A 26,366-nucleotide genomic window follows, 5' to 3' on the forward strand; every position below is an offset into this window, starting at 1 on the left:
AAAGCTTTATAAAGGAAAATTGCTAATTTAATGACACATCAAGCTCAAGAGACAAGAAAAAGAAAGACACAAGATAAGATTTTTTTGACAGACTACAGCGTTACAACTGCAACAGAGAACTTTTAGTCAGCAACAACCATTGATATGTAAGGTAGTTAATATCTTCCTCTCCAGCCCTTTAGTACAATATGGATATTTTTGCTGAGACTTTGTTGCCTGAAAGCCAGAAGTTGATTAAAGGGAAAGTGTCTCTGTGCAAGACCTTAGGAGCCCAGCTTCATTGTGCAACTTCTTTGAATGATGCCTTCCACAAAGTCTGCCTTGAGTTCCATTTTATCTGGGAATTGATCCATTATTTACATGTCACCTGTTAAGTTGCACAAAAAGAAAAATATTACAACAGATCTTTTTTTGTCCTCTTGGGCAGCTGGTAAAGGAGTTTAAGGTAGTGTCGTTTGTTGACAGGAGGTGCAGGGTAAGGTGTATATCTGCAGCTCAACTGATGTGCAATGGGTTGGTATCCTATGGGACTTCCATATTAGCAGTGATGTGTCTGTACCTTCAGAGTGCAGAGCTGTAGCGACAGACCCTGCAGAAGAAATCTCAGTGGGTATGTGCTGGCTGTTTACAGTAGTGAACTGGTGTTTTATTCCCTGTGTAACTGCCTCATCCATTACACAGCCTTTGGCAGGCTGCATTGCTCAGTTTCCCTTGCTTTTTAAACAAACTTGATCTTTTTGAGATTTTCTACTGTGAACTGTTAGAAATCACACACAGTATACACTGCCAAAATCTCAATTTAATATCTTGAACAGTGTTACTATTTCTTAGATCTCATAGCTGTCCTTTTCAGGCCTTTAAGGAAAGCATTAAATTTGCAATAAGGAACAGCAAGTGGAAAATGATCAGTAAACGTGTCGGCAAGCATCACTTCAAACTTAATGAGCCTGGTGCTAATTCCTCAGTTTTGTACCAAACACATAACATCCTTATCAGAAAGCTCAAGCAGTATGGCTTGGATGAGTGGACAGTGAGGTGGATGGAGAGCTGGCTGAATGACAGAGCCCAGAGGGTGGTAATCAGTGGCACAGAGTCAAGTTGGAGGGCTGTGGCCAGCGGAGTTCCACAGGGATCGGTTCTGAGGCCAGTCTTGTTCAACATTTTCATCAAAAACCTGGATGAGGGGACAGAGTGTACCCTCAGCAAGTTGGCTGATGACACCAAACTGGGAGGACTGGCTGATTCCCCAGAAGGCTGTGCTGCCATTCAGCGGGATCTCAACTGGCTTGAGTGCTGGGCAGAGAGGAACCTCATGAGGTTCAACAAGGACAAGTGCAGAGTCCTGCATCTGGGAAGGAACAACCCCATGCATCAGCACAGGCTGAGGATTGACCTGCTGAAGAGCAGCTCTGCAGAGAGAGACCTGTTTGATAATAAAGTGAACATGAGTCAGCAATGTGCCCTTGTGGCCAAGAAGGCCAATGGCATCCTGGGATGCATCACGAAGAGTGTGGCCAGCAGGTCAAGGGAGCTTCTTTCCCTCTCTACTCTGCCCTTGTGAGGCTTCATCTGGAGTCCTGTGTCCAGTTCTGGGCTCCCCAGCTCAAGAGGGACAGGGAACTTCTGGAGAGATTTCAGCACAGGGCCAGATGATCAGGGGACTGGAGCATCTTTCATATGAGGAAAGGCTGCGGGAACTGAGGCTGTTTAGTCTCTAGAAGAGGAGACTGAGGGGGGATCTCATTAATATTTATAAGTATATGAATAGTGGGTGTCAGGAGGTTGGGACATCCCTTTTTTTCTATTGTATCTAGCAACAGGACAAGGGGTAATGGGATGAAGCTGGAACACAAAAAGTTCCATTTAAACATAAGGAAAAACTATTTCACTGTGAGGGTGAGGGAGCCCTGGCACAGGCTACCCAGGGGGGTTGTGGAGTCTCCTCTGGAGGTCTTCAAGACCCCTCTGGATGTGTTCCTATGTGAGCTGGTTGACCTGCTTCTGCAGGGGGTTTGGACCAGATGATCTCTAAAGGTCCCTTCCAACCCTACCATTCTATGATTCTTGGCCTGAGGTCCTGTAGCTAGGAGTAAGGGTGCCAGTGAAGAAAAGGAGCTGAAAGGATAAGCAGAATATGCTCTTTTTTCAACATGGAGCCATGTTTTATGCCGCCTTGTTGGATTTTGACTAAGGAAATGCTGTTGTATTTGTGTCCCACTGTTGAATGGACAAATATTCTTCACTCACTTGTTTTTACTTCATTGTCTTGAAACAATGTGAGGTTAAATGGAAGCAATATTTGATTAAATATTTTATGTTTTTACTATAGATAGCCAAGTCTGAGATGCCTTTTTCATTACTTGGCTTAATTAAATATGTTAGTAATAGTCACAGGTTAAAAATAGATTCTCTTACTATTTAGTTAGAATTCCCTGATGCTTCTGGGATGGATCTCCTTAGTGTCATGCATCTGTTTTGATTTGTGAACTGTAATTACTTGCAACTGTTGCAATACACAAAACTGAGCAAAGTCTGTGTTTGTTTATGATATAATAAATGAACAAAAAAAAAAATTACAGCAAGTGCCTAAAATTTTGGATAGAACTATATGTTTAAAATGTAGTATCAGAGAAGAATGACAAAGAACTCATTGGCCTGTATTTAGCTGTGGTAGTTAAATTACATAATCCTATGTAGAGAAAATAATTCCTCTTTCCATTTTAAAAGGTAGTAAATATAAAATTTATTAAAGGTGTATTGGTTCCCTTGAAGCTTAAGAATTAGCTTTCTGGAGACGATGGTACTATGAAAACGAGATGATGCAGTTTAAAAAAGGGAAAAAAAGAAAGTATTGTTGATCTTGTTAACACTGGGATAGAATGAATGCATGTTGGAGCTCCCCAAGATTACACTTTATAGTTATTAAAATGTAACAGCTCAGCGACCTACTACAAGTAAGATTAAAATATTTTTAGTTCATGAAAGGGTTGATTTGTTTATTTATTCTGCAGTAGTCATAGCTTTTGTTTTGATGTGCTGTTGCTACATGAAATTCCTAACTTTAGTTCTCTAACGTTAAAATAATTATTAAATTGGTAACACTCCATCTTACAAGCGATGCTAATTTTGGTGCTGTTTTGCCTTTCTTCCAGGGGTATTAGAAAAAACATGCTTTTATTCAAATGGAAGTGAGGTCCTTACAGCTAATGGTGACATTGAAACATCTGATGTTCTGTTGCCAAACACGTCTGAAAACAGTTCCAAGATGGATCCCACAGTGGATCTCAGCACACAACCCCCTTCCTGGACCACCACGCCTTTATCCCACATTGACCAAATGAACAAGAACTCAGATATATTTCCTTTAAGAGAGCCTTTCCAGGAAAGTTCATCTGCTCTTACAACTCAAGCCACAGTGCTCAATCCTCACCCTACATATGATGCTGCTTTGTCAGAAGGCTCTGAAGACAATACCCAGCCTTTTGCCACTGCAGAGGAGGCAACTTTATGGTCTACAGATGCATCCATTAACCACACAGAGAGGATGACCCCTCTGCCAGTATTAAGTCCTACCCATCCATCCGTGTTGCAAAAAATGGATCAGAAAAAAAGTAAGTTTACATTCTGTTTGGCTCATTTCTTATATTTATTCTGACTGAAAAGTACAGAATATACTGTTGGTGTGCTTCCCAATGGGTTCCCATGGGTTCTGAGGAATGTATCCCTTTTGATAATTTACTTTGTTGTGCACATTCCATGTTGCAAGCAACTGATTTCTTATCAAAATGTTTGATTGATCCCATTGAGGAAGATATGGTAAATTTTTTTTCAGGTATAGTACTTATAATACATTCTTCAATTGGTGATAATCATGGATGCTTACCAAGGCTGAAAATGAGTTACTGCACACTGTATTTGGTTTGTAGATTGATTTTGCTATGTTGCTTTAAAATGATGTGTGTGGCAAGTACCTTCCTGTGCTTGGGATGTAATTATAGCTACAACTTTTTCTGTCTTAATGGATGAATTCATCTCTGATTTGAAGCAACTTCTCTCTGTAGCAGTATAGTTCCAATGACATTTCTGAGGACTGTAATCAAAATGTCTAGAGATAATAATAACAACTAGTTGTGGTTAGTTCAGGGGGTGTTTTTTGACTATGAAAGCAGGTGCAGTTCCTTAGTGCCATGGTAGTTTTATTGATTCACTATGTCAATGGTAGTGAAAAGATCCCTGATACTGTTTTGCTAACAGCTGAAATGCTAGGGTACCATATTAAAAAGAATTTGTTTTTTCTGGAACTGTATATTACTCCTTTGGTCTTGATCCCATCAGAGCACAAAGCAAAACTTATTCCGAGTCATAGAGAGATCTGAAGTAGGTGAAAGGAGATAGTCAGTGACCTAAATGTGGCACACACTATTAAATGCTTTGTAAAATGAAAATGAAGGGTTGGTATCTGACAGTGGTGATCACTTCTGAAAGGTCCCTGAATTATATGTTATTTTGAGGAGTAGGTCCTTGTATCATTCCTCTTTTTGATTCTCACTTAGGTTGTAAGACCTGATACTAGTTATATGAGATTTTTTGCTCTACTGGTTTTCTTTTAAATCATGTTTCCTTCAGGAGTTTGTCCCTGCCCCTACTCCTCACCTACCCCATCATCAAACAAGCAGATAAAAGATGAGAAACAGCTCTGTTATGTCTTTTTCACGTTCTTTCTGGAGTAGAAGGAGGAAAAACCTTTGAATAAGACTTATTATAAAAAAAAAAAAACAAAACCAAAACAGGTATGTAGAAGAGATTCCTTTTGAGAGCATTTCAGTGATAGCTCAAAAGTTAGCTTTCAAAAATAAGAACTTGCAGTGAATCGATGATTTGCCACTATTCTGTCTCCGAGGCTGTAGTGACTCAAAAGGCCATTTGAGTGATTCAGGCTTTCTGTATGTTCTGTTTGCTAAATGATTTTTCTTAAACAGCTTTAGCTTTTATTTCCCCCCTCCCAGCCCCCCCAAACTCAGAACAAATGTATATAAATGCACATTTGTAACCTATTAGTTACCTTTTGGCAACTTGAGTAATTATCACTGTGCCAAGGAGCAGCATAGAAGCATAGTGTGCGGCACTAAAGATACTTCCAACTGATAGGATCTTCAGTAATTACTGTAGCAAAGGACATCTTAAAGTTAGTGGCCTGAGGATTAAAGTTGAGTAAAACTGGAGGGCAATACACTGCCTGCTTTTCTTAGCTAGGTCTTTGGTGTGCTATGGGAGTCTAGCTGTTCCTATTCTAGAAGATGGTGCTTTTGCATTACAGTCTTAGTAACTGGGTAGATACACTATAAATATATAAGAATCTGTGTTTTTAATCATCTGCATAATCATCATATTTGAGATATCTGGAATTCAGGAAATATAGATGAAAGTGTAAAACTTTTTTTTACCTGTTTCATATCATGTTGGAAGGAACTCCTTTGAGATGTGTGGTGATACCTTTCCCTCCTAGGATGTTCACTCAGGGACAGTGCTAGAGTGACTCAGGACAACCCTAGGTCTGGATTTCTAAACTTTTAAATATTTGGGGTTTGGTATTATGTAGAAAGACACTTGCAGCCTATGAAGACATTTCTAAGTATGTGGTCTGTTCTAGTAAGTGAAGTTCATTCCAACAGCAGTATGACTGTGTGTACATTCAGTAGGCATGACTAGTTGGGGTTACTAAGAGGTGGTTTCTTCCGTGCAAAGAAAAATGGAAAAAAGATTTTCAAAGACAAGTTTGAAATACCACAGGTTTCTTGACAAAACAAAACCAACAAAAAAACCCCTCAGCCCAAACTGAGATACTTTGAGTTAGGTTTTTCTCCCCTGATCAGAAACATCAGGAGCTAGTATGTTATTAATCAATAACCTCTCAGTCTTTGATTCCACTTTCAAGTGTTTTGCTTATCTGTATACATGTGGACATTGCCTTAATTCTGTGTGTAGATACATAGAAAATATGTATATATTTTGAGGATCCAGAAGAATTTGGTTTCAGAATAACTATGTCTTCTCACAGCTGTCCAAGGCATCAACTAGAAAGCAAGGAATTTTGATAAATAGGACTGACTCCATGCTACCTTGCTTGTTTCAGCCTTTGCAAATTAACTCCTTACACTCTTCTTTGGTCTCTGATCTCTCCTTTTCTACTAAGCTTTTGCTTCTTGGAGAGAACACTAAGGTAACAGAGAACATGCTCTGGTGTCCACAGGAAGTTCTTATGTATTCTGATGTGAAAGGAGATGGGGAATATCTGGCAGATGAGAGGTAAATTTTGGAAAAGCGGGACTTGGATAGCCTTGTGGAGTAAAAAAGATATTTTGGGATAAATAAAACTTAATGACCATATGGAAATGGTGGTAGTAGATCAAGTAAGTCTCTCTTGCTTAGTGTCTGTGTTCAACTGTGACTACTAGCACATGCCCCAACAGAAATAAACTAGGGCTAGCACACAGAGACACTTCAACGTGATACAGTAGCACATTCCAGTGAACTGCAGTATGTCCTGATGAGCCTTCACATTTATGTAACCACTTTTAGACGTGTGTAAAATGGAAGTTTGAGCTTTTTAGGCATATCTTACAAGGAAATTAATTTTCAAATGAAGTGTGAGACTTATGTTCCTTCTTCATCAATGCACACTAGCAGGTCATCTGTCAGGACAAGTTCCATTTGGTTCAGTTGTGGGGAGGTGAATACATTTCTGGTGATTTAGTAAGCATGAATAACTTGTCTTTTATGCTAGTTTTATGGAGAGTGTTAAAAGATGAATGGTATGTGAAACAACATAGTGGCTGTCAGTGCAAAGCTAACCAGACAAAAGTCTCTGCATACATTTGAACTAGCATTCAAATGATTGCATGGTTTTGGTCTGGTGTTGGTACCCCTAGCACTGGATTTGCTTTACTGGTGAAAGACAGCTTCAATAAAAGACATTAGAACACATTAGTAAGAGAAATAATAAGCATTGTGACCATATGGTATACACTCAAGGCTTTAAAAAGACACAAGTAAGACATTGCTGAGTTACTAACTGGAGAGGAATGAAATTTGGCACATATGACAAATTATTTTTAAAGTCCTTAAAGCAGAATAAAGTTCTTTGGCAGAAATTCTAGTAAAAAATAGATTGGTGGCTAAATGGAAATCTGTGATACAATAAGGAATAGATGAAGAAGTTAGTTTTCATTTTACAAGGGGAAGCAGTGTCTTACAAGTCTGTTAGGAGTCAGTGAAAACGCTCGCATTTTCAAAATGCTGTTAACAAGAGTCCTCACTGAGAAGTCTTAAAGACAGTCTTAGCACAAACTAATTGCTCATTAAAAGACAGAAAAAATGAGAATGAATAGTTAGGCTCCACAGTGAAGAAGGTTACTGCTGAAGTCTTACAGGGCTTTCTCATCTGGGAAAACAATGAAGAATCAAGTAATGCTATTTTTGCTAATACAGAATTATTTGTCTGAAATGAATAGCTGGGAATCACATAATGGTGTTGTGGTGGAGTGACTCATGAAATGCTTAGAAAATTTTGTGCCAACAGGTGCAAAAGAATGCTGGATAGTGGGGAACAGACCTAACTCTGTGTAATACAGTGCTGGACTCTAAGCTGGCATTCCCATGAAAAACCCAGACCTGATGGTTTTGCTGCAGACAGCATTCTGGCTCCATGACTGTCAAGCAGGCAAACTGGCTGTTAGGTATCATCATGAAGTCTATGAAGAAGAAACCAGAAAATCATTACATCAATGTGAAAATTCAGAAAGATAATAGTAGAATTGGAAAAGGCAAATAGCAGGCAACCAGACCAGTAGAGACATGGAATGGCTTAGATGTGAGGAGGCACTTAACAGGAGGAAGACACTGGCTGATGAGTAAGTGGTTGTGGTAGATAGCCATGCCATTTTGAGTGTCCTGGAGAAACAGAACAGGGAACAATTACGCACTGCTTTCATTTTATCAGGTCTGTCCCTTGTTCCCCCCCTTCCTTTTTTCTTTTTTTTTTTGTTTTTCTTATCAGACAGTAAAGTAAGATCAATCAAATAAACAGAAAAACCCCCATGGAACTCACTGCCCAAGTATGATGAGAAAACCAGAAAGTATGAAAATGCTTGGAGAAGTTCATGAGGGGTTGGTCTGTTGGACGCTTTTAAACAAAACAGTCCAGTCATAACCTTTGGCTTGTGAAGACTTAGGATTTTTAGATTGCCAGAAGTTGTGGTTACACTCCCAGGTGATTGTTCATTAAACTTGTACTAAATTCTTAGAATTGTTCTTCAACATAGAGTCCTGGCCCCTTCCAAAGACCACCTTCTGAATTAAATGTGTCCTGTGCCACCTGTTGGAAGGCGAGTGAAGGAGTACTTTTTTTTTTTTTCTGTGGAAAGATTTCAGTTTGTGTGACTTCATGTCTAAATGTTTTCTGAAGGCTTGGGCCATGGTCCTACGTTAGTAGGATGGTTCATTGGAGAGTTTCTGATACCAAAAACATCAGGACAGCAGGAGAGGAGTCTTAGGTGAACCAATAGGTTCAGTAGTGTGTATTTATGGAATTTACAAACATATGCAGTAATATTGAGTTAAACTGTCAATCAGTGCTTAACAGAAAAAGAAACCTCTATCTAAGACAAGAAAAGATGTTTTCCCAAGATCAGTATAATTTTATTGGTACTTTTTTCTCTTTGAAACAAAAGTAGGCTGCAGTTTGGCACTAATGTGGGAGAATGACCAGGAGAGATCAGAGTTGTATGAGATTGTGTAGGATGTTTTCATTTCAAATGAAGCAGACTTGCTTTTTTATGTTACTGCTGATTTGGGGAGATAGGAAGGAGAGAACACAAGGGTTGACATTCTTCCTACAAAAACATCCTGTCAACTAAGGATATATGCGCTGGGACAGGAACTATTAGTATCTGATTTTGTTTCTTCAACTCACTGATATTTATGTGTACACATATTTAGCATCCCCCTTTTTTATTTCCCATGCCAAATCTCTCATGGTGACAGTGCTCCAGTCCTAACAGGAAAGTAACGTGGCCAAACTTGATCTTCTGCTGCACCTTTTCTGCACCTGGCATCACAGAATCAGAGAATCATGTAGGGGATGGAAGGGGCCTGTAGAGATCATCCAGTCCAACCCTGCCGCAAAGCAGGTCCATCTAGATCAGGTCGCACAGGAACGCGTCCAGGAGGGTTCTGAAAACCTCCAGAGAAGGGCTCCGGCGCTGTGGGGCGCAGAGCGGGATCGGGGGTGCCGCGTTTGGCTGCTGAGGCGCCTGACGGCGGCCGTGCCACGCCGCGCAGCCCTGCGCCTGCGCGCCCCCAGCCCCGCCTGCTGCGCTCTGGCCACGAGAGGGCGCTGCCGGCGGCGGGCGCGAGCCCCGCGGGGCGCCCGAAGCGGGGCGAAGGGGGCAGCGGGTGGGGACGGGCCACGGTCGCCGGGACAGGCGGGAGCAGGCAGAGCGATGCTGAAATGATCTCCAGCAGCTTTCGCCTGAGGGGCAGCCAGGTTGCACAGCTCCGGGTCGCGCTGTGGAGAGAACTGGGCATCAACACTTCTAAGTACTTAACGAGTGGATGTCAGGAGGGTGGGCCGGCAGTTTTTTCTGTAGTGTCCAGTGACAGGACTAGGAGTGATGGACATGAGCTGGAACACAGGAAATCCCACTTAAACAGAAGGAAAAACCTCTTTCCCGTGAGAGCCCTGGCACAGGCTGCCCAGGGAGGTTGTGGAGTCTCCTTCTTTGGAGGCTTTCAAAACGTGCCTGGACGTGTTCCAGTGTGACCTTGATCCAGGTGAACCTGCTTGAGCATGGGGATGGACTAGATGATCTCTAGAGGTCCCTTCCAGCCCCTAGCATTCTATGATTCTCCGCCTCTTGTTAGGGAAAGAACATGATTTTTCCAGCTGTTGGTTATTCCAAATGTGCTTGATAGAGTGCTAGGAAGAGGCATGCATCCCAAATGAATGTGGATTTGGTTCCTGTTAAGCTCCTCCCTGCACTTGCACAAGTGTGCAGGAAGGTGAGAAAAACTCCAGCCCTAGACAGTTGCTTGGAAGAGTGAAGTGGAAAAGGACCTTCATGAAAGTGAGTCATTGTATCAGAGGACATGTTAAGCATTTCAGAGAGAATAACATTTATGTTTGCTTGTTCACATCATTTACTCCTTTCTTAAATAGAAAAAATATATTCTTACTATGCAGAGGACCTGTGAGTCTTTTCACATTTTATGCATGTGTTTGAAACCAAGCAATTTATCTGCAATCCCCTGTTCACCCTACTGGTTATCCGAATTCTTTCTGTTGTCATTTCACAGTGTTTAATTTATATATAAAATAAACATCTTTGTATTTACCCAGCAATTCTTACTTTGTATTTAGTGTTCTGCCACTACTAGAATCTACAGAGAACTAGTCTGACCCAGCTTTCAGTTTGGAAGAAAAGAGCAATATGAGATCCACTGTAGAGATAGCTGGATGGGATATGTCATGTGTGGCACAGAAACAAAAAAACTCCCTGTCTCTCTCTCTGTGCTTTGTGCTACTCATACTACAGATTTTTTTTTTTCTGCTGAAGCTAAGGTATCCAGTAACTGCATCCCAAGTCAGACCATAGGCTTGGAACTCCCTAATTCCCAGTGTCTCAAGCAGTGATCTCATAAATCACTTTGTCTTCTAGACCAATTTATGTGTAATTTCTCATACAAGTTGGAATAGACCCAATTATATAAGGAGTAATAGCAGCATTAGACCTGTGGTAGATCTTTAGGGTATTCTTGTCCTCCAGGATAAAAATTCAAAACATTATTAAAACACGATTTTCTCCTGAAGGGAAAATGATTTTGGTTTTTTGTCCAGGAGTTAGCCACTCAGCTGTGTTTTTTTCCTGCCAATGCAAGCATAAGCAGACTAACGTGGTAACTATTAATTTTGTTGGTGCTTGAGTTCGTGCTTGAGAGTGTTTTCTCTTCCAGCAGTAGCTTTTGTTTCTTTCTCTTACTTATACCTACATTTTCTCTCAAAGAAAGTAAGTGAAAAAAGCAGCCCTAAAAATTTGGCAACAAAATCCTCATTTAAAAACGCTCTTTTTATTCCCCCTCATTAAAATAATCACCAGAGCTGGGCAGGTGTGTTTTTTTGTATATACGAGAAATTTAAAATTAAATTTACAGTTGACATGAAAAAAACAGTTACTTAAGAGAAAAACACATTCTGAATTTAATAGCAAGAACCTGGTTTTCATCAGTTTATCTGTTTCACCACTGCCATTTCATATGGGTGCATGGGCATAGCTTGGCAAGGAAATTGTTAAGTTTCTGACACGTAAGATGCATTAGCTGGAATCCAAAAGATTGTTAGAAGTCATTACTCTCTCTATAGACTATGGAGAGATTTTTCATTACAACTTATGTTCATAAGGAAGAAAAAGCTTAGTAGCTTTTATCAGCTGATGCATTGCTGCTCTGATGTAACTGTTTGTTAAAAACATAAAAAATTGTGTGAGAATTGTAATGAGGTTGCTAATACTTCTGTACATTTACCTATAGTGGAGCTCGTGGTTTCAATTCCCTTTAATAAAGTCATTGCTCCTTATTGCAGCTGTTTTGTTTGTAGATTATCACCTGTCTAAAGGCAGTCTGATGAAGCAGTGTTCTGTGTAAGATATCTAACAGACCTCAAGTATCTGTTGGGATTCATACTATAATGAGTGCTATGAGTAACTAGCACACTCCCCTTGCAACTTCATGTATCTTTACTCTTCGGCCTTTTGACAGTGTGGTTTACTTCAGAGTGGGATATTCCCTCCTCGGAAATAGCTGCAAAGTCACTTTTGCTCTGATCTTTAAATGATGTGTGTGTGTGGTTCTGGAGTTATAGATGTGCAAACCTTTAAAACGATAAAGAACAAAAGTATTTTCAGCTTTATACCTTTTATGCCTCCATCGTGTTTTTTGCTTGTAGTCTAAACTGATGTTTGTTGTAGAAATTTAACCATGAACTGAGCAAGAAGTTAAGCAAGAAGTCATATGCTTAGAATGGCATGAAGCTTTCAAGGATCCTAACAGCAAAACAAGGCATATCTTAAGATAACTGGCTCAGAATTGCAGCCTCTGATTTCCTTTACACACCCATCAGCTTCTCTGAAGCTATTTAAAAATATATTTATGTGGTTATTTCAACAAAAAGATGTTCTTAATGCAAGTTCTGCTCTAAATTGTGATTGATCACTTTGTTTCCAAAGGTACAACTTACATCTGGTAGCAGCATGTGATTTTATGTTTGATCACAGACAATCTGCTTTATGCTTCAGCAGGGTCTGTTATGGATTAGAGTAGAGAGAGTGTGGCCAGCTGTGGGCACAGAGCCATCGTTAATATAAAATAGTAAAATCTAAAGTTTTGTCCAAAGACTGGAAGATGAAGGTATTGGTACAACAGAAAATGATTTACAGTCACTGTCATCTTTCATGATCACATGGAATTCAAGGTAACTCCATGAGTACCAGGATCTGAAATCGTTAAGGGCATGGGAACTTGAGAAAGTCGTAAATAGCTCATTAAAGTTAAAGATTAATTTAGCTGTTAATCTATAGACAAAATCTGTCTTTTTCACCTTTATTATGACTGATAATTTAAAAAATCCTAATGATACTCTACAATCAAATAAAATAGAAACAATTTAGACTAGAAATTATAGAAAGCTTTTTCATTAGATGAGTAGTGCAGCAGTAGAACCCATTGCCATCAGAGGCTGTGGGATCCCTATCCTTGATTGTTTCCCAAGACTCGGTCAAAGTCATTGATGGCAATGTGCTAGTGGCAGTCTCACTTGGAGCAGCAAGTTGGCTAGAGGCCTCCAGGGGACTCTTTCAACCAGTATTTCTATGATTATAAGGTATAAAAAAAATTTGCATATTGGGAGTAGAATCTCGGAATGGCAGGGGTTGGAAGAGACCTCTAGAGATCATCTAGACCAACCCCCCTGCCAAAGCAAGTCCACTTAGATCAGGTCACACAGGAACACGTCCAGGCGGGTTTTGAAGACCTCCAGAGGAGACTCCACACTCTCCCTGGGCAGCCTGTGCCAGGGCTCCATCACCCTCACAGTAAAATAGGGTTTTTTTTAATGTTTAAATGGAACTTTTTGTGTTCCAGCTTCATCCCATTACTCCTTGTCCTGTCTCTAGATACAACAGAAAAAAGGGACGCCGCAACCTCCTGAAGAAGACATGAATTTTGCATGGTTAAAAAAAGTTTAACATTACAGCTTGTTTATCTGTATTTGAGACAATTTTGCCCTATTTTTTGTGGGGAAACTTGTAGTTTCTAGCTGGCACAGGCAATTAAGCAATAAGCTGTAACAGAGAAAATTGAAGGAAGCTCCCTGTATTTATTAGTGGAAGAAGTAAATGGATTTTCCATTCTGAGAAGAGCAATTGAAGTACAGGGATCTAAGATTTTCAGTTTTGGCGGGCAACTGTCAAGCATCATGTTCATAAGATTTAAATTGACATACAGTTATAGAAAACTTAATCATAGCTATGTTAAGCTCTCAAACACCTGTGTACTAATCTAATTCTTTTGCAGATTAAAAATCAGGGTGGTTTTTGACCTCTCATTGCTCAGGCTGTGAAAGCTTGTCAGCATTCCTCTTTGTTCACACAACGATCAAGTACTGTAACTGAAACTCGAAAGAGTAACTCCATTAATGTAGACAGCTAGGTTTATCTATGAAAAGAAGCATCTGGACTCTAGTGGCAGAAGCAGAATTAGGCCACTACTATATATTTTTAAATTGTGATGCTCAAAAGAAAACTCTAGTAATGCAGACAGGAGAGTCAGTAGCGGCCTTTCAGAGTTAAGAAAGGGCCTCGGAAGTTGTATATCATGTTCTGCAACACACACTTTGCCAAGTGTCTTGTCAAATTCAGAAGACATAGGCTGTAGTGTTTCTGGCTAACACAAATGATCTTTTACAGACAAGGACTGTCTAATGAGACAAACACATACATACCTCCCAAAAACATAGTTGTGGGAATTTTCCATAGGGAAAACCATAATTTGTTAGACTGATCAGTCCTTAGTTAGATAGGACTTTAAAGACCAACACCTGGATGTAGTGTTCTTCTTAGAAAGCATGGGACTGTATTCTGCTCTTAGTTTCTGGACAGATTTCACAGAGAAGAGTTTGCTGGGTTAATTTTGTCTGAAAGTGAGGTGGGCGTAAGTTATCAATATGAGATATAGTTGGAAAAAAAGGGATCCCAGTTTCCCACTGAACAGATCAGGAGAGTAATTTGGGTACTCTAGAAAGCTAATTAACCAGAGACAACTATAACAGCTCAGCACAGCATATATCTGTGCTGATCTACTCATAGTCTGTCGAGTATCTCAACTGTTTTAAGTCTTTTACTGTGGTTTTGTTCTGTTTTGAACATAGCAGTATTGGTGCATAATTAGATATTGTCAATCAAGTTTGCATTCATTTTCACTTACTGAAAACACATTTATTTAAAAATCTCCAACCCAAAACAATCAATCAAAAATGTCTGGATGTCTGCCTGGGTCCTGTGGAAGGTACCATTCTTTTCTCCCTCCTTTTTTTGTTTTAACAAAGTATATCAAGACTGCTAGTCATGCACATGTTTTGAAACAATAGCAACATCAAATCCAACCTAATATCCCATGGAAAATAGTCTCTAATGATAGATCTAATCCTAAAATGAGTTTCCTTGTGTGCCTTTTGTTTATTGAACGGTAGGTTCTTAGAAATACATCTCCAGTTTCACCAAAGAATCTTGTAATTGGGAAATGACTAACCAAAATAACCAGATCTGGAACAGCTCACGCCTCAGGGGGAGTAGGTGTTCAGCTACGGCTAATGAGCTTACCTGCTCTCAGCTGTGCCTCCCCAAGGGATTAAAGAAGCAAGTATGTGCCTTAGCCAAGAAGGGCAGCATCTGGAAGTACCTTGGTGAAGGAAGTGGGGCTCTGAAAAATGAGGTAGCTAGATGAAGAGCCCAGCCTTCTGCAATATTCTTTGTTCAGGAGAATAACTGAGTTAGAATTTATGACTGGATTAAGCAAGAAGTGTCTGGTGCAGACTGGATGTGGTGTTCCACTGTACAGCAGCTGGTACAGATTGCCTTAAAAAAATATAGTAACATTTCAACTCTGATCTAAAGTATGAGTTATATTTCCCTCATAGCTAATCCCCTCTCTGTGACCTGGGAGATAATGAATTGTTTTTCCCTCTACTGCAGGTGGTCAGTAGCCTTATCACCTCTCCCCTTCGTACCTGTGGAGCACAAGGGGGAGTTGCAAATCACTCATTCCTTTTAAATTGTATAATTCATTAGCTGAACGAAGTTAAATACACGGCAATTGTTTTCAGCTAGTTGAAGTCTGACTTCTATTTCAGATCTGCAGATGGAGTTTGCCAATCAAAAGCTTGTTTCCCTCTTCTCCACAAAGGCTATTACAAGCCATCTATGCATCACGTAGAGGCTAGTGATGCTGAGAAGGTGTCCCCATTCTCTTTGCTCAGAGCCATACAGTGCTGTACGCTTTTTTTTTTTAATGTGTTGGTATTTTCTGTCAATGAACTGACTCAACTGTAACTCTGGCAAAGTTAGTTTATGTCTGTTTTAGCACCAGATATGCCACTGTGTCCATTTAGTTGTCTTGTGTAATGTTTTCCTGACCGTGTCAGTTGACCTAAAAAAAGTCACAACCTCCTGTTAGAAACTTACTCTTATGATACCTTGCTTATATCTGTAGGCTACCATGGCTGTTACTGATCTTGAGTGAAACATGACTTTGTCAAATGTCCACCCACATATAAATATAACAAACTTAATACCGCTCCTCTTGAGGTTATGTCTTTGTTCTCTATTGAAACTGTGTGAAGGTACTCTTGTTAAGCTCTTTAGGGATCAAGATAGTACATTTCATGTGTAAAGTGCTTCTAATAAACCATTTCCCCAGATCTGCAGGATCATTTATGCCCATAATCACCTAAAATAAAAGCTATTAGTGCTTTTATTTAAGTGCTTCTTAGCCCTTGTTTCCATTTTGCAGTGTTCTGTAGGGGATCTCAGTTCTAGCAAAGGAGGAATTTAAATTTTTCACAAATTGGAGAGCAGCTTCTTTTTACATTACTTGCCATCACTTTGTCATTTTTGCCTTTTGATACTGAAGGTATTAGTGCCTGTATACAATTTTTCTTTTGCATTGGCCACAGGCATGGTGTTTACCAAAATTTTACTGACTGTGGTAACAGTCTTGAGACACAAATATTTCTCAGCTCCTCAAGAATATCTTCATCTTGTCAAATTAAACTGTTAGAAATAGTGGTCCTGCTGTTAACGGTTGTTTGCAATATTGCAATTTTACAACAGAGCGTAGAGTTAAGTATTGCCATTGTCTTTTCCTTCTCTTCCGGAGTACTTAATAGGTACTTCTACATATGAGCTTTCTGTTTCCATGGTACAACTATATAGTTATCAGTTGCAAAGGAAATGAGCAGTGTCATAGAAGTGATGATTCTATCACTGATGAACTTGTTCCTATGCTACCAGGGAATTAATCTATTTTGGTTTTGACAGTTCTAGAAAGGCAAAAGGTTCCTTTAGATCAAACGCATGTGGATATTACAAAATTTGTGTATTTTTGTTTTCAAAATACTTTAGATGACTTAAATCAGGATTCTTTGAATGCCAAACTGGAATTAACCATAGATTGGTTATTATAGAGGCAAGCCTACTAAAGATAGGCTGAACAAGCTCATTTAGCTTGACTTTAATTTTCAGGGGCACCAGGAAAAGTGTGCGTTGTCAATCTTGGTTGTGGCATTTTTGGCATTTTTAGCATTTTTAATAGAGTCCAGCCTAACACAGTCATTTTAAGAACCCAAGCTTATGTGCAAATACAGTCTTTGTTCAGCAGTTTAAAAAGGAGTTAACTCATTTTGAGCAAAGGATTTTATAAACCTAGTAGCTTTTAAGACATCTTGAACTGTCCCAGGCTTTGAATGATGTTTATGCTTTCTAAATATAAATAGGATGACCCATCTTGTTCTGTCTTTTTCTGTGCTCTTATATTGTACACATTAAAGCTTTGGTACACTTAAGCATAGGTACCAGTGACAAAAAGTGTTCAAAACTAAGTTATCTAGCACTTTCTACTATGTTTACATGATTTCTGGACAATTTAGCAATATACCTACATCAGACCATGGAATGAATGCAGTGTGGGAATAAATTTGTGGATATTTGCATTTCAGTGAACTAGTGAATACAGAGTTCAAATGAAGCATCATTAAGCATGATTTAGTATGATTAAGGTTATAAGTGATCTCACTAGAATATTTTCTCCATCCCCAGTCACTTCTGTTGGCTTGCTCGTTAGAGTGACCAACATAATCATAACAAACTGAAATGGGGAGAATCTGTCCCTCTTGCTTGATTGTGATAGAGCAACCCACTATAACTCGGGCATTTCTTTAATGGAGAGAAGAAAGACTGTAAGTGGGAGACAACAACAAACTAAACAGTGATCTTGTGACTTCTATAGGCAAATAACTTGTGTGGTGGTAGTTGCTATGAGGTTAGAGAAAGGTCATTGGAGAATAATTTACTCCTTGGTAAGTCTCCATCTTCAAAGATTAGAGATTATTTTTAATCTTGAACTATAGCTTTTTATCCTACTTTCAAAGAAAGTGAATATGCAATAAAGGACGGCTTTAAAGGAATGTAAGAGGGTTTAGTTGTAAGACAATGGAAAACATCCCCTGGTGTACATCAGGGAGGAAACCTTTGGGCTATTTGGTAAATAGCTGGGATGGGATTGTAAAAGTAAGCCATCACAGTGACATAATCTACCAGTACATTGCTTTAGCAGGAAAAATCAACTGCTGTAGATGCCTTAGGGATTTTTTGAAATTGTGATATGGCATGAGAATTAACAGCTGGAGGGAATGGATGTGTGTGTGATAATCCAGAAAGATGTGGCCTCTATGATGAAAATGCTTGACAACTTCTGCCCTAAGAAAGCATTTTGTGACAGCATTTGTATTATTTGTCCTATTATTTACATACTTGGGTTGCTGTACATAGGATAGAAGCAACAAATACAAACACAGGAGCTGTAAAAAAACTTCTAAAGCCTGAAACTTAGGAAATATAGGAATCTCATGGTTCAAAAGCATTAAAAATAAGCTTCTTACTGACTATAACTTCTTGATTACTCCAATCAAGATGTCATAAAATACTTATTTAATACAGTTGCAGAAGTGAATTGCATCTATTTTTCTAACAGAATTTTTGAGCTAATCAAAGGCAGATGACTTGTACTGTGGACATGATGTACCTTTTTAGGTGTCATTTTCAGTGGAAGTTTGAGATACTGCTTTGATTTTGTGTAAATGTATCTCAACAGATACAAAAGGAATATGTGCAATTGAAGAGAATCCTCGCAGGACCCAGAGATGAGTTAAATAAGATTCAGATGTTCTTCATTGTGTTACTTTAATTCCTTTCATGACACTTTCCTTATCATGAAGAATTTGGACCTTGCTTCATTTACAGACATCTCTTTACCAAGCTTTTTATTTTTTCCTGTATTAAGATGACAATGTGTCTTGGCTGACATTAAATCTTAAGAAGCTGCAGAGGTTGAGTGCCACATTTAAAAAGGGAAGGCAACTATTTAGAACAAATTTTGAGCATACTCTAAATTAATCCCTATTCAGAAAGCACTTTAGCAAATGCTTAAAATCTATTCTCTGTGGAGAAGCCATCTAACCTCAAGACTGAAATTCCAAATACACAAAAGTCAGTGCTTTTCAAAAAAATAGTTGGCACCTGCCTCTCCTCTTGATTTGAATGCAGTCTGTTGGTGCTCAGTAGTTCTCGAAAAACTATCCATTTTTTCTGTGGCTGCCTTTTTATCCCCATTACCCGCGGGGTAATGTAGCGTTTTAATCTGTTTCTTACCAGGATCTTGAGCACAGCACTAAGGAATTCCCTTAATTACCCATGGTCTGCCAAAGAGGTTGTACAACTTTTCCTAGACCTGTGACCTCCGATTGGAGGCATCCAACTAGTGCTTATTAGAGTAGTACACCTTTAATTAGATGAAGCTTTAAGACTTTGTTCTTTGTGAATGTTCAAAGCAGGGAGGCAGCTAGGAAAGCTAAGGCCTCGTTGGAGTTGTACCTTGCAATGGAGGTCAAGGACAACAAGAAGGACTTCTTCAAATACTTTGCAGATAAAACTAGTGCTAGAGGCAATGTAGGCCCACTGCTGAATGAGGCAGATGTCCTGATGACAAAGGATACAGAGAAGGCAGAGTTACTGAATGCCTTTGCCTCAGTCTATACTGCTGGAGACTGTCCTCAGGAGCCCCAGTCTTCAGAGGAAGTCAGGTTAAAGGAGGAGTTTTGTTTGGTTGATGAGGCGTGGGTTAAGGATCAGTTGAGCAATTTGGATGTACATCAATCCGTGAGCCCTGATGGGATGCACCTGTGGGTGCTGAGGGAGCTGGTGGAAGTCATTGCTAAACCACTCTCCATCATCTTCAGTAAGTCATGGAGAACAGGAGAAGTGCGTGAGGGCTGAGGCAGAGCAAATGTCGCTCCAGTCTTCAAAAAGTACAAGAAGGAGTCAGGTAACTACAGACTGGTCAGCCTCACCTCCATCCTTGGAAAGGTGATGGAAGGACTTATTCTGGGCACTGTCTCCAGGCATTTAAAGGACAGTCAACATGGCTTCACCAAGGGGAAGTCATGTTTGACCAATCTGATAGCACTTCACGAAGATGTAACCAGGTGGATAGATGATGGTAGTGCAGTGGATGTTGTTTATCTCGATTTCATTAAAGCGTTTAACACCGTCTCCCACAGCATCCTCATAGCAAAACTGAGAAAGTGTGGGCTGGATGATCAGGTAGTGAAGTGGATTGTTAACTGGTTGAAGGGAAGAAGGCAGAAAATGGTGATCAGTGGGGCAGGCTCTAGTTGGATGCCTGTATCTAGCAGAGTCCCTCAGATGTCAGTGCTGGGACCAGTACTATTCAATGTCTTCATTGATGATCTTGCTGAGGGAACAGAAGACACCATCAGCAAGTTTGCTGATTATACTAAACCGAGGGCTGACACACCAGAAGGCTGTGCTGCCTTTCAACAAGACCTGGACAGGCTGGAGAGTTGAGTGGGGCGAAATCTAATGAAATTCAACAAGGGCAACTGTAAAGTGTTGCATCTGGGAAAGAATAACCCCATGTACCAGTACAGGCTGGGGAATGAACTCTTAGAAAGTAGTGTAGGGGAAAGGGACCTGGGGGATCCTGGTGGACAGCAGGATGAGCATGAGCCAGCAATGTGCCCTCGTGGCCAAGAAGGCCAATGGCATCCTGGGGTGTATTAGAAGGGCTGTGGGTAGTAGGTGGAGAGAGGTTCTCCTCCTCCTGTACTCTGCCCTCATGAGACCACACCTGGAATATTGTGTTGCATTCTGGACCCCTCAGTTCAAGAAGGACAGAGAGCTGCTGGAGAGAGTTCAGCACAGGGCCACAAAGATGATGAAGGGAGTGGAGCATCTCCCTTATGGTGAAAGGCTGAGAGAGCTGGGGCTCTTCAGCTTGGAGGAGACTGAGGGGTGACCTCATTAATGTTTACAAATATGTAAAGGGTAGGTGTCAGGAGGATGGAGACAGGCTGTTCTCAATGATTTCCAATGACAGGACAAGGGACAATGGGTATAAGCTGGAACATAAGAGATTCCAAAGAAATCCAAGGAAGAATTTCTTCACTGTGAGGGTGAGGGAGCACTGGAACAGGCTGCCCAGATGGGTTGCGGAGTCTCCTTCTCCGGGAACATTCAAAATCCACCTGGACAAGTTTCTGTGGTCCTGCTCTATCATGGGGGTTGGACTAGATCATCTTTGGAGGTCCCTTCCCACACTTAAGATTCTGTGAAAGCCTTTCAGAATTGGATGTCATATTTTGGACATCCAATGAAAAAGGTTAAATCTTGATATGGCAGTCTCAAATACTCAGTTTAATGCCTCAGAATATATAGGGAAATAGAGTTAAGAACATTCTTTTTATTTGTAATGTTTTCATTAATACATATAATTTTGAGCTGCTTATAAAGCAAACGTTATCATCTCAGATAGATTTTATTTTGGAAGGATGACTAGATACCCAGGTTACAACAGCTGTTCATTACGTTATTCAGATAAAAATGCTTCTGCCGTATTTATATTCTAAGTGTTTCATCCTTCCATAGGGGAAAAAATGGAACTGAAGGGTGACTTAAAAGGGTAATCATTCTTTAGGCTTAAGATAACAATGCAAATAAAGTCCCCAGTTATTATAAACCTTTAAATAGGCACAAATGATTGGTATCTGAATAGCTTACACTCTCATAAGTATTTTAAAAATTCTTGTGTAAACAATTGTAAAATGTCTTATGTAAACCATAAGCCTTTAAGTGCAGGAACTTGGATGAAATCCAGGTAGAAAAAAATAACAAAGAAACACAAGCAAGGTTGGATATGTTGAAAGGTAAATTGCACTCATTATAAGTGCATTCATTATTGAAAGGTAGTATGCATTCATTATAGGTAATGATTGTTACATCTTGGGTAGGGGAGAAAGTATATAAATAGGGACATTCAAAGTATCTGAAAATAAGAGCTGTATTGACAATACAAGACTGTAGAAATTATGGAATGAAACTGACATTGTAATACAGAAAGTGAAAGGAAGGTAAAGACAGAAAATGAAAGGAAATGTAATTACAGGGGATGTTAAGTGAGATGCAGAGTAATTTCCACTGCATCCAGAATAAGATATTCTGGGGAAAAGACAGCAGGGGTTTCCAACAGATGGCAAGAATCATTCAGACACTGAAGGGCTTGAAATTGTTGAAGAAATTAAGTGCATTCTTTTCCTCGCTATTCACAATGGCAAATTTAGGACAAATGTCTGAAAGACAAGCATTTTCAATATTCATGAAGAGGAAATATTAAGGAAAAGCAGAAAAAGAAATAATAATTAAAAAAATCTTTAACTGGCTGATTTAAAAACAGAGCCAAGTGAACTTTTTCCAACCTGAATGCATGAAGAAAACCATCATTTAGTTTGACCAGTATATTTTGAGTAGTATGGCCAAACTGTGAAGTTTCTTTATTGATTTCAAACTGTGATTTGAAATGTGTTGTGTTGCAAACAGCTGAAGGATAGCCAACAGAAGACTTTTTGGAAGAATTGTGAATTTTGTACTGAAGGAAATAGTATAAATGATACAGCAATGTTGATCAGACTTGAAAAGAATGGACGATTTACGATTATTTTAAAGCTGTTTCCTTCCACAGCTTGATTTTCTGTCCATGTTATATCTTCCTCTGACTACACTCTTATAATCAATGTAGCCTGACACAGAGACTCATCAAGATTTTGTCCTGTAGTAGGAACTGTCCAAAGGAGCTAATTCTGTAATTGCAGCTTTCATGTGCCACTCTCTTCCTTGCTCCTATCTAGCCTTCCATGCAGAAAGATGACTTACGATTTCTCCTCTCTTGGGCTTTGTCTCCCAAATACACTGAAATTTTTTCACATGACTCTGAGTCCAGTGTCCCTATTTAAGGTCTGCTTTGTTGGTGTGGGGTTTATCTTCTCTGTCACAAAAACTTACATGCAGTGAGAAACACATAAAAATTATCCAAATCTGGGCTAGTTGAGGAAAAAAACAGTACAGCAATGCATGAGTTGAAACTCTAACATTTGTACAATTGTTTTAGTGTTTTCCGTTATTCTTTCACATTAGTTGAACTTGAAAAGAAAAGCTATGGTGGGTTGCTATCATGGTTTAGGTGCATCAAGGAACAAAAGACCACCATCAGCTGTAAGTACCAAGGGCCACTAAGACTCCCTAAGGACAGGAGGGGCTCACTCACCTCTTATGGTCTTGGGCAAAATAGACTAAATTAATTTAGTCTATTGCCAATTCAGAACACAACAAATACAAATATCCAGCCAAAAAACAATACAGTGTAGGGTGAATGATGAAAAGTCCAACTAGCCCTTTAAGATCCTCTTTCCCACACCCCTCCCCTCTTCCTAGGCGCCCTGATCCCAGTGTCCCACCCTGAGTGGTGCAGGGGATGGGAACAGGGAGTGCAGTCAGTTCTTTCCTCATGGCTCCTGCCTCTTATCTTGCTTCTGAGGAGGACTCCTCACCAGCCCTCCTCTGCTCCAACATGGCATTCCTCACACACCGGGCAGTCCTGCACGGGCTGCTCTGACATGCATTCATCCCAAGGGCTGCAGCTCCACTCCATTTTCTCCAGGTAGGGGTCCAAAAATTCTCGCCTCCTCTGACAGGGAGTCTCCAAGTCTTATCTCCTCTGGCACAGGGTCCTGTCAGAGCTGCTGGCAATTATTAGTCCTGCAGTTGCCCACCAGCAGTCTCAGGGGGACAGCCTGAACTCTTGCTGTGGGCTTCAGGGGAGTCTCCAGTGCAGCGCTCACCCTCCTTTCCTTCTCTGACTGCAAAGTCCACATAGTCACCTCCATCTTGCCCTACTCTTCCACCTCCTCCTATGCACTACAAATTTCTCTTCTTAAATAGTGATGATAGAGTCACTAGATTGGCCTGGCCAGGCTGCAAGTGGGTCTGTCTCAGAGCTGGGGAATATTTGGACAACTGCTTGTGGGGCCAGCATTGCAGTTCCTACCCCCTGTTACCCAGCAAAAGTAGCCCCACACAAACACATCACAGTTGCCTTTGGTGAGTTGCTAAGTATCCAGCCAACTGTTCTCTCACTCCTCTACTTCACTGGGACAGTGGGGGAAGAAAACAAGATGGAGAGTCTTTTGGGAAGAGTGAAAGACAGGAATATCACTTAGCAATTGCCATCAGCCGCAAAACAGATTTGATTTGGGGAAAAAGTAATTGAAAGTGTTGCCAATTAAAAACAGAGTTGGATGCTGGAAAACAAAACAAAAAACTAAAATACTTTTCCCCCAGACCACCCTGCTTCCCAGGCTCAACTTGCTTCCCATTTGCTCTCCACGCTGCTGCGAGTGGCACAGGGGATGAGGTATTGGATTGCAGTCAGTCCATGACAGCTCCTCTCTACTACTTTTACCTCCTCATACTTTTGCCTGCTTCAGTGTTGAGTCCCTTGCATGGGCTGGAGTCCTTCGGAACAGTTTCCATATGTTTCCTCTCTGTGGGCTGTCAGTCCCTTGGGAAAAATCTGCTTCAGCTTGGATCCTCCACAGACTGCAGTTCCTCCAAACGTATCTACCTGCTCTGGCATGGAGTCCTCCACAGGCTGCAGAGTGGATACCTGCTTCATCAGGGTGTCTTCTACAGGCTGCAGGGGAATCTCTGCTCCATTGCCTGAAGCACCTCCTCCTCTCTTCCTTCTCTCACTTTGGTGTTCACAGAATTATTTCTCTCACTTTTTGCTTTACTCTCACTCCCCTATGAAGCACTTTGCCCCTTTTTTAAATATACTTTCCCTGAGGTGCTGGCATCATGGCTGAGGTGCTAAGCTGTGCCCTGTGGTGGGTATGTTGGTGTTGGCTGGAACTGGCCATGTTCTGCATGGAGCAGCCCCAGCTTCTTGGCACAGGGTCCACTCTGCAGACTCTCCATTGCCATCTATACCTGATACTGAGAAAACTGGGAAAAGCAAGTGAGTTTGTTAGGGATAATCCTCTCACTAAATCATGTAAGAGCAAGTAAAACCCAGGTAAATAAAGTAAGCTAAATGATATCTGAATTTTATTTTAATTATGAGAAATAAATTATAGCCATGAGAGAAAAACTGTGGCTAATACAGTGAAACCTTTTGGCTGGAGCGTGTTGTAACATGTTCTAGCTATTGGTGGAACTGTCAAGATCAGAGGATTCGCATATACCAGTATAATCCATGGACTGAATTTTCCTTCGACAGAAATGCTAATAATACTTTATGCTGTGTCAGATGTTGTAATTAAAAATCTTTTTTCCTCCACACTTTAGTAGTTTAGTTTCCTCCTCCACTGGAGTAGTAAAGCTTATTATACCACTACTATTTCTATTTTATCATGTAATTAATTTTTTAAAGTTCTTAATATCTGTTATCTTGCATTTAACTGTACTTTTCCAAGGGGTTAAAAGAGCACCCAACTAGTGCTCTTCCTAGTTGTTGAAGTTACGGCATTTAACCATATTTATCCTTTTTATTTTCTTCAGTTGTGTAACATGACTATGCTGGTCTGTAAAGACTGGTTGGTGTTTTCTGTTACAGTATAGTGTGTCCTGGAGGAGAACAAATATATAACTTCTCTAGGAAAAAAATGCAAGGAAAGCCCTGAGAATGTGTTTAGAAGGGGAACAGTCACCTGCTGTACACACTCAGCAGCCAAGCTATCCCTCATGTCAGGAAAACAGAGGCTGCCATGAGTTGTGGAAATCACGTTTTCAAGCTAGCGTTCATGTAAAAAAATTGCAAAGACTGTGCTTTTGTTGTGAAGTAGTTGATTTTAACTCCTGGTACTTGAACTAAGTTAAAAAACAGTTCATAGATTTTTTTGCTGAGTGGATTCCAAAGGATAGATCCTAGCTCCTGGCATCTATTGAAGTGTGTCAGAAGAAAAGCACTTATTGGGGCATTTTTCCTGATTTACAGAGAAAACATCTGAAATGCAGTATCAGATGTTCAGTCCCAAGTAGACTGTACATGAGAAATTCATAGCTGGGGGGAGGCCAAGGAAATCTGTCCAACTTCTGTTTTTATTGAAATGAAAAATGTACCAAGAAAAATGTACCAATTTACCACAGTAAATTTAAAAGGGGTACTAAACTTTTTTAAGACTTTAATGAGTTTTGGAAAGAAGTTTTGCTGAAGAGACCAGATGCTAAGTGGAATGCTGTGATCCTTTGATCTGGAGCAAAAGTCTGTGACAATCCAGATATTCAATAGCAACAGGACAGAAAAGGTAATATATCTCACATACAAGATTGTGAAATCAAGCAGAGTCACAAGATCCTTTTAAGGTGAAGTGAACATGGCAACTTGTTATTGGAAAAAAGACATCTGCCAAAAGTCATTCCCCTTGTCAAGAAGTCTGCAAATTGCTGTTGTAGGTAAATTAGATGAGTTTCTAAGTTAGAATAGATGAGGCATTCCTAGAAATTTTCAAGAAATTTTAGAATTGAAGATGAGATTGCATTCCACCTTGGTAGAGCTTTTGCTATGAAAGGTGAATGTTGCCAGTTTTCCTTGGGTTACCAGTCAGTTTATGGACTGCAACTGTGTGACTTAGTACT

General features: G+C 40.1%; 1 protein-coding gene across 1 annotated transcript in view; it reads left to right on the forward strand.

Annotated features, from left to right (window-relative positions):
* CORIN (corin, serine peptidase) overlaps nt 1–26,366 on the forward strand; it is a 134,801-nt gene that overhangs the window by 20,503 nt on the left and 87,932 nt on the right. The window contains exon 3 of the mRNA XM_061993205.1: nt 3,153–3,611. Coding sequence (XP_061849189.1) covers nt 3,153–3,611 — 459 coding nt within the window. The remainder of the gene's footprint in view (nt 1–3,152; nt 3,612–26,366) is intronic.

This window comes from Colius striatus, chromosome 3 (assembly GCF_028858725.1).
Source record: "Colius striatus isolate bColStr4 chromosome 3, bColStr4.1.hap1, whole genome shotgun sequence".
Lineage (NCBI taxonomy): Eukaryota > Metazoa > Chordata > Aves > Coliiformes > Coliidae > Colius > Colius striatus.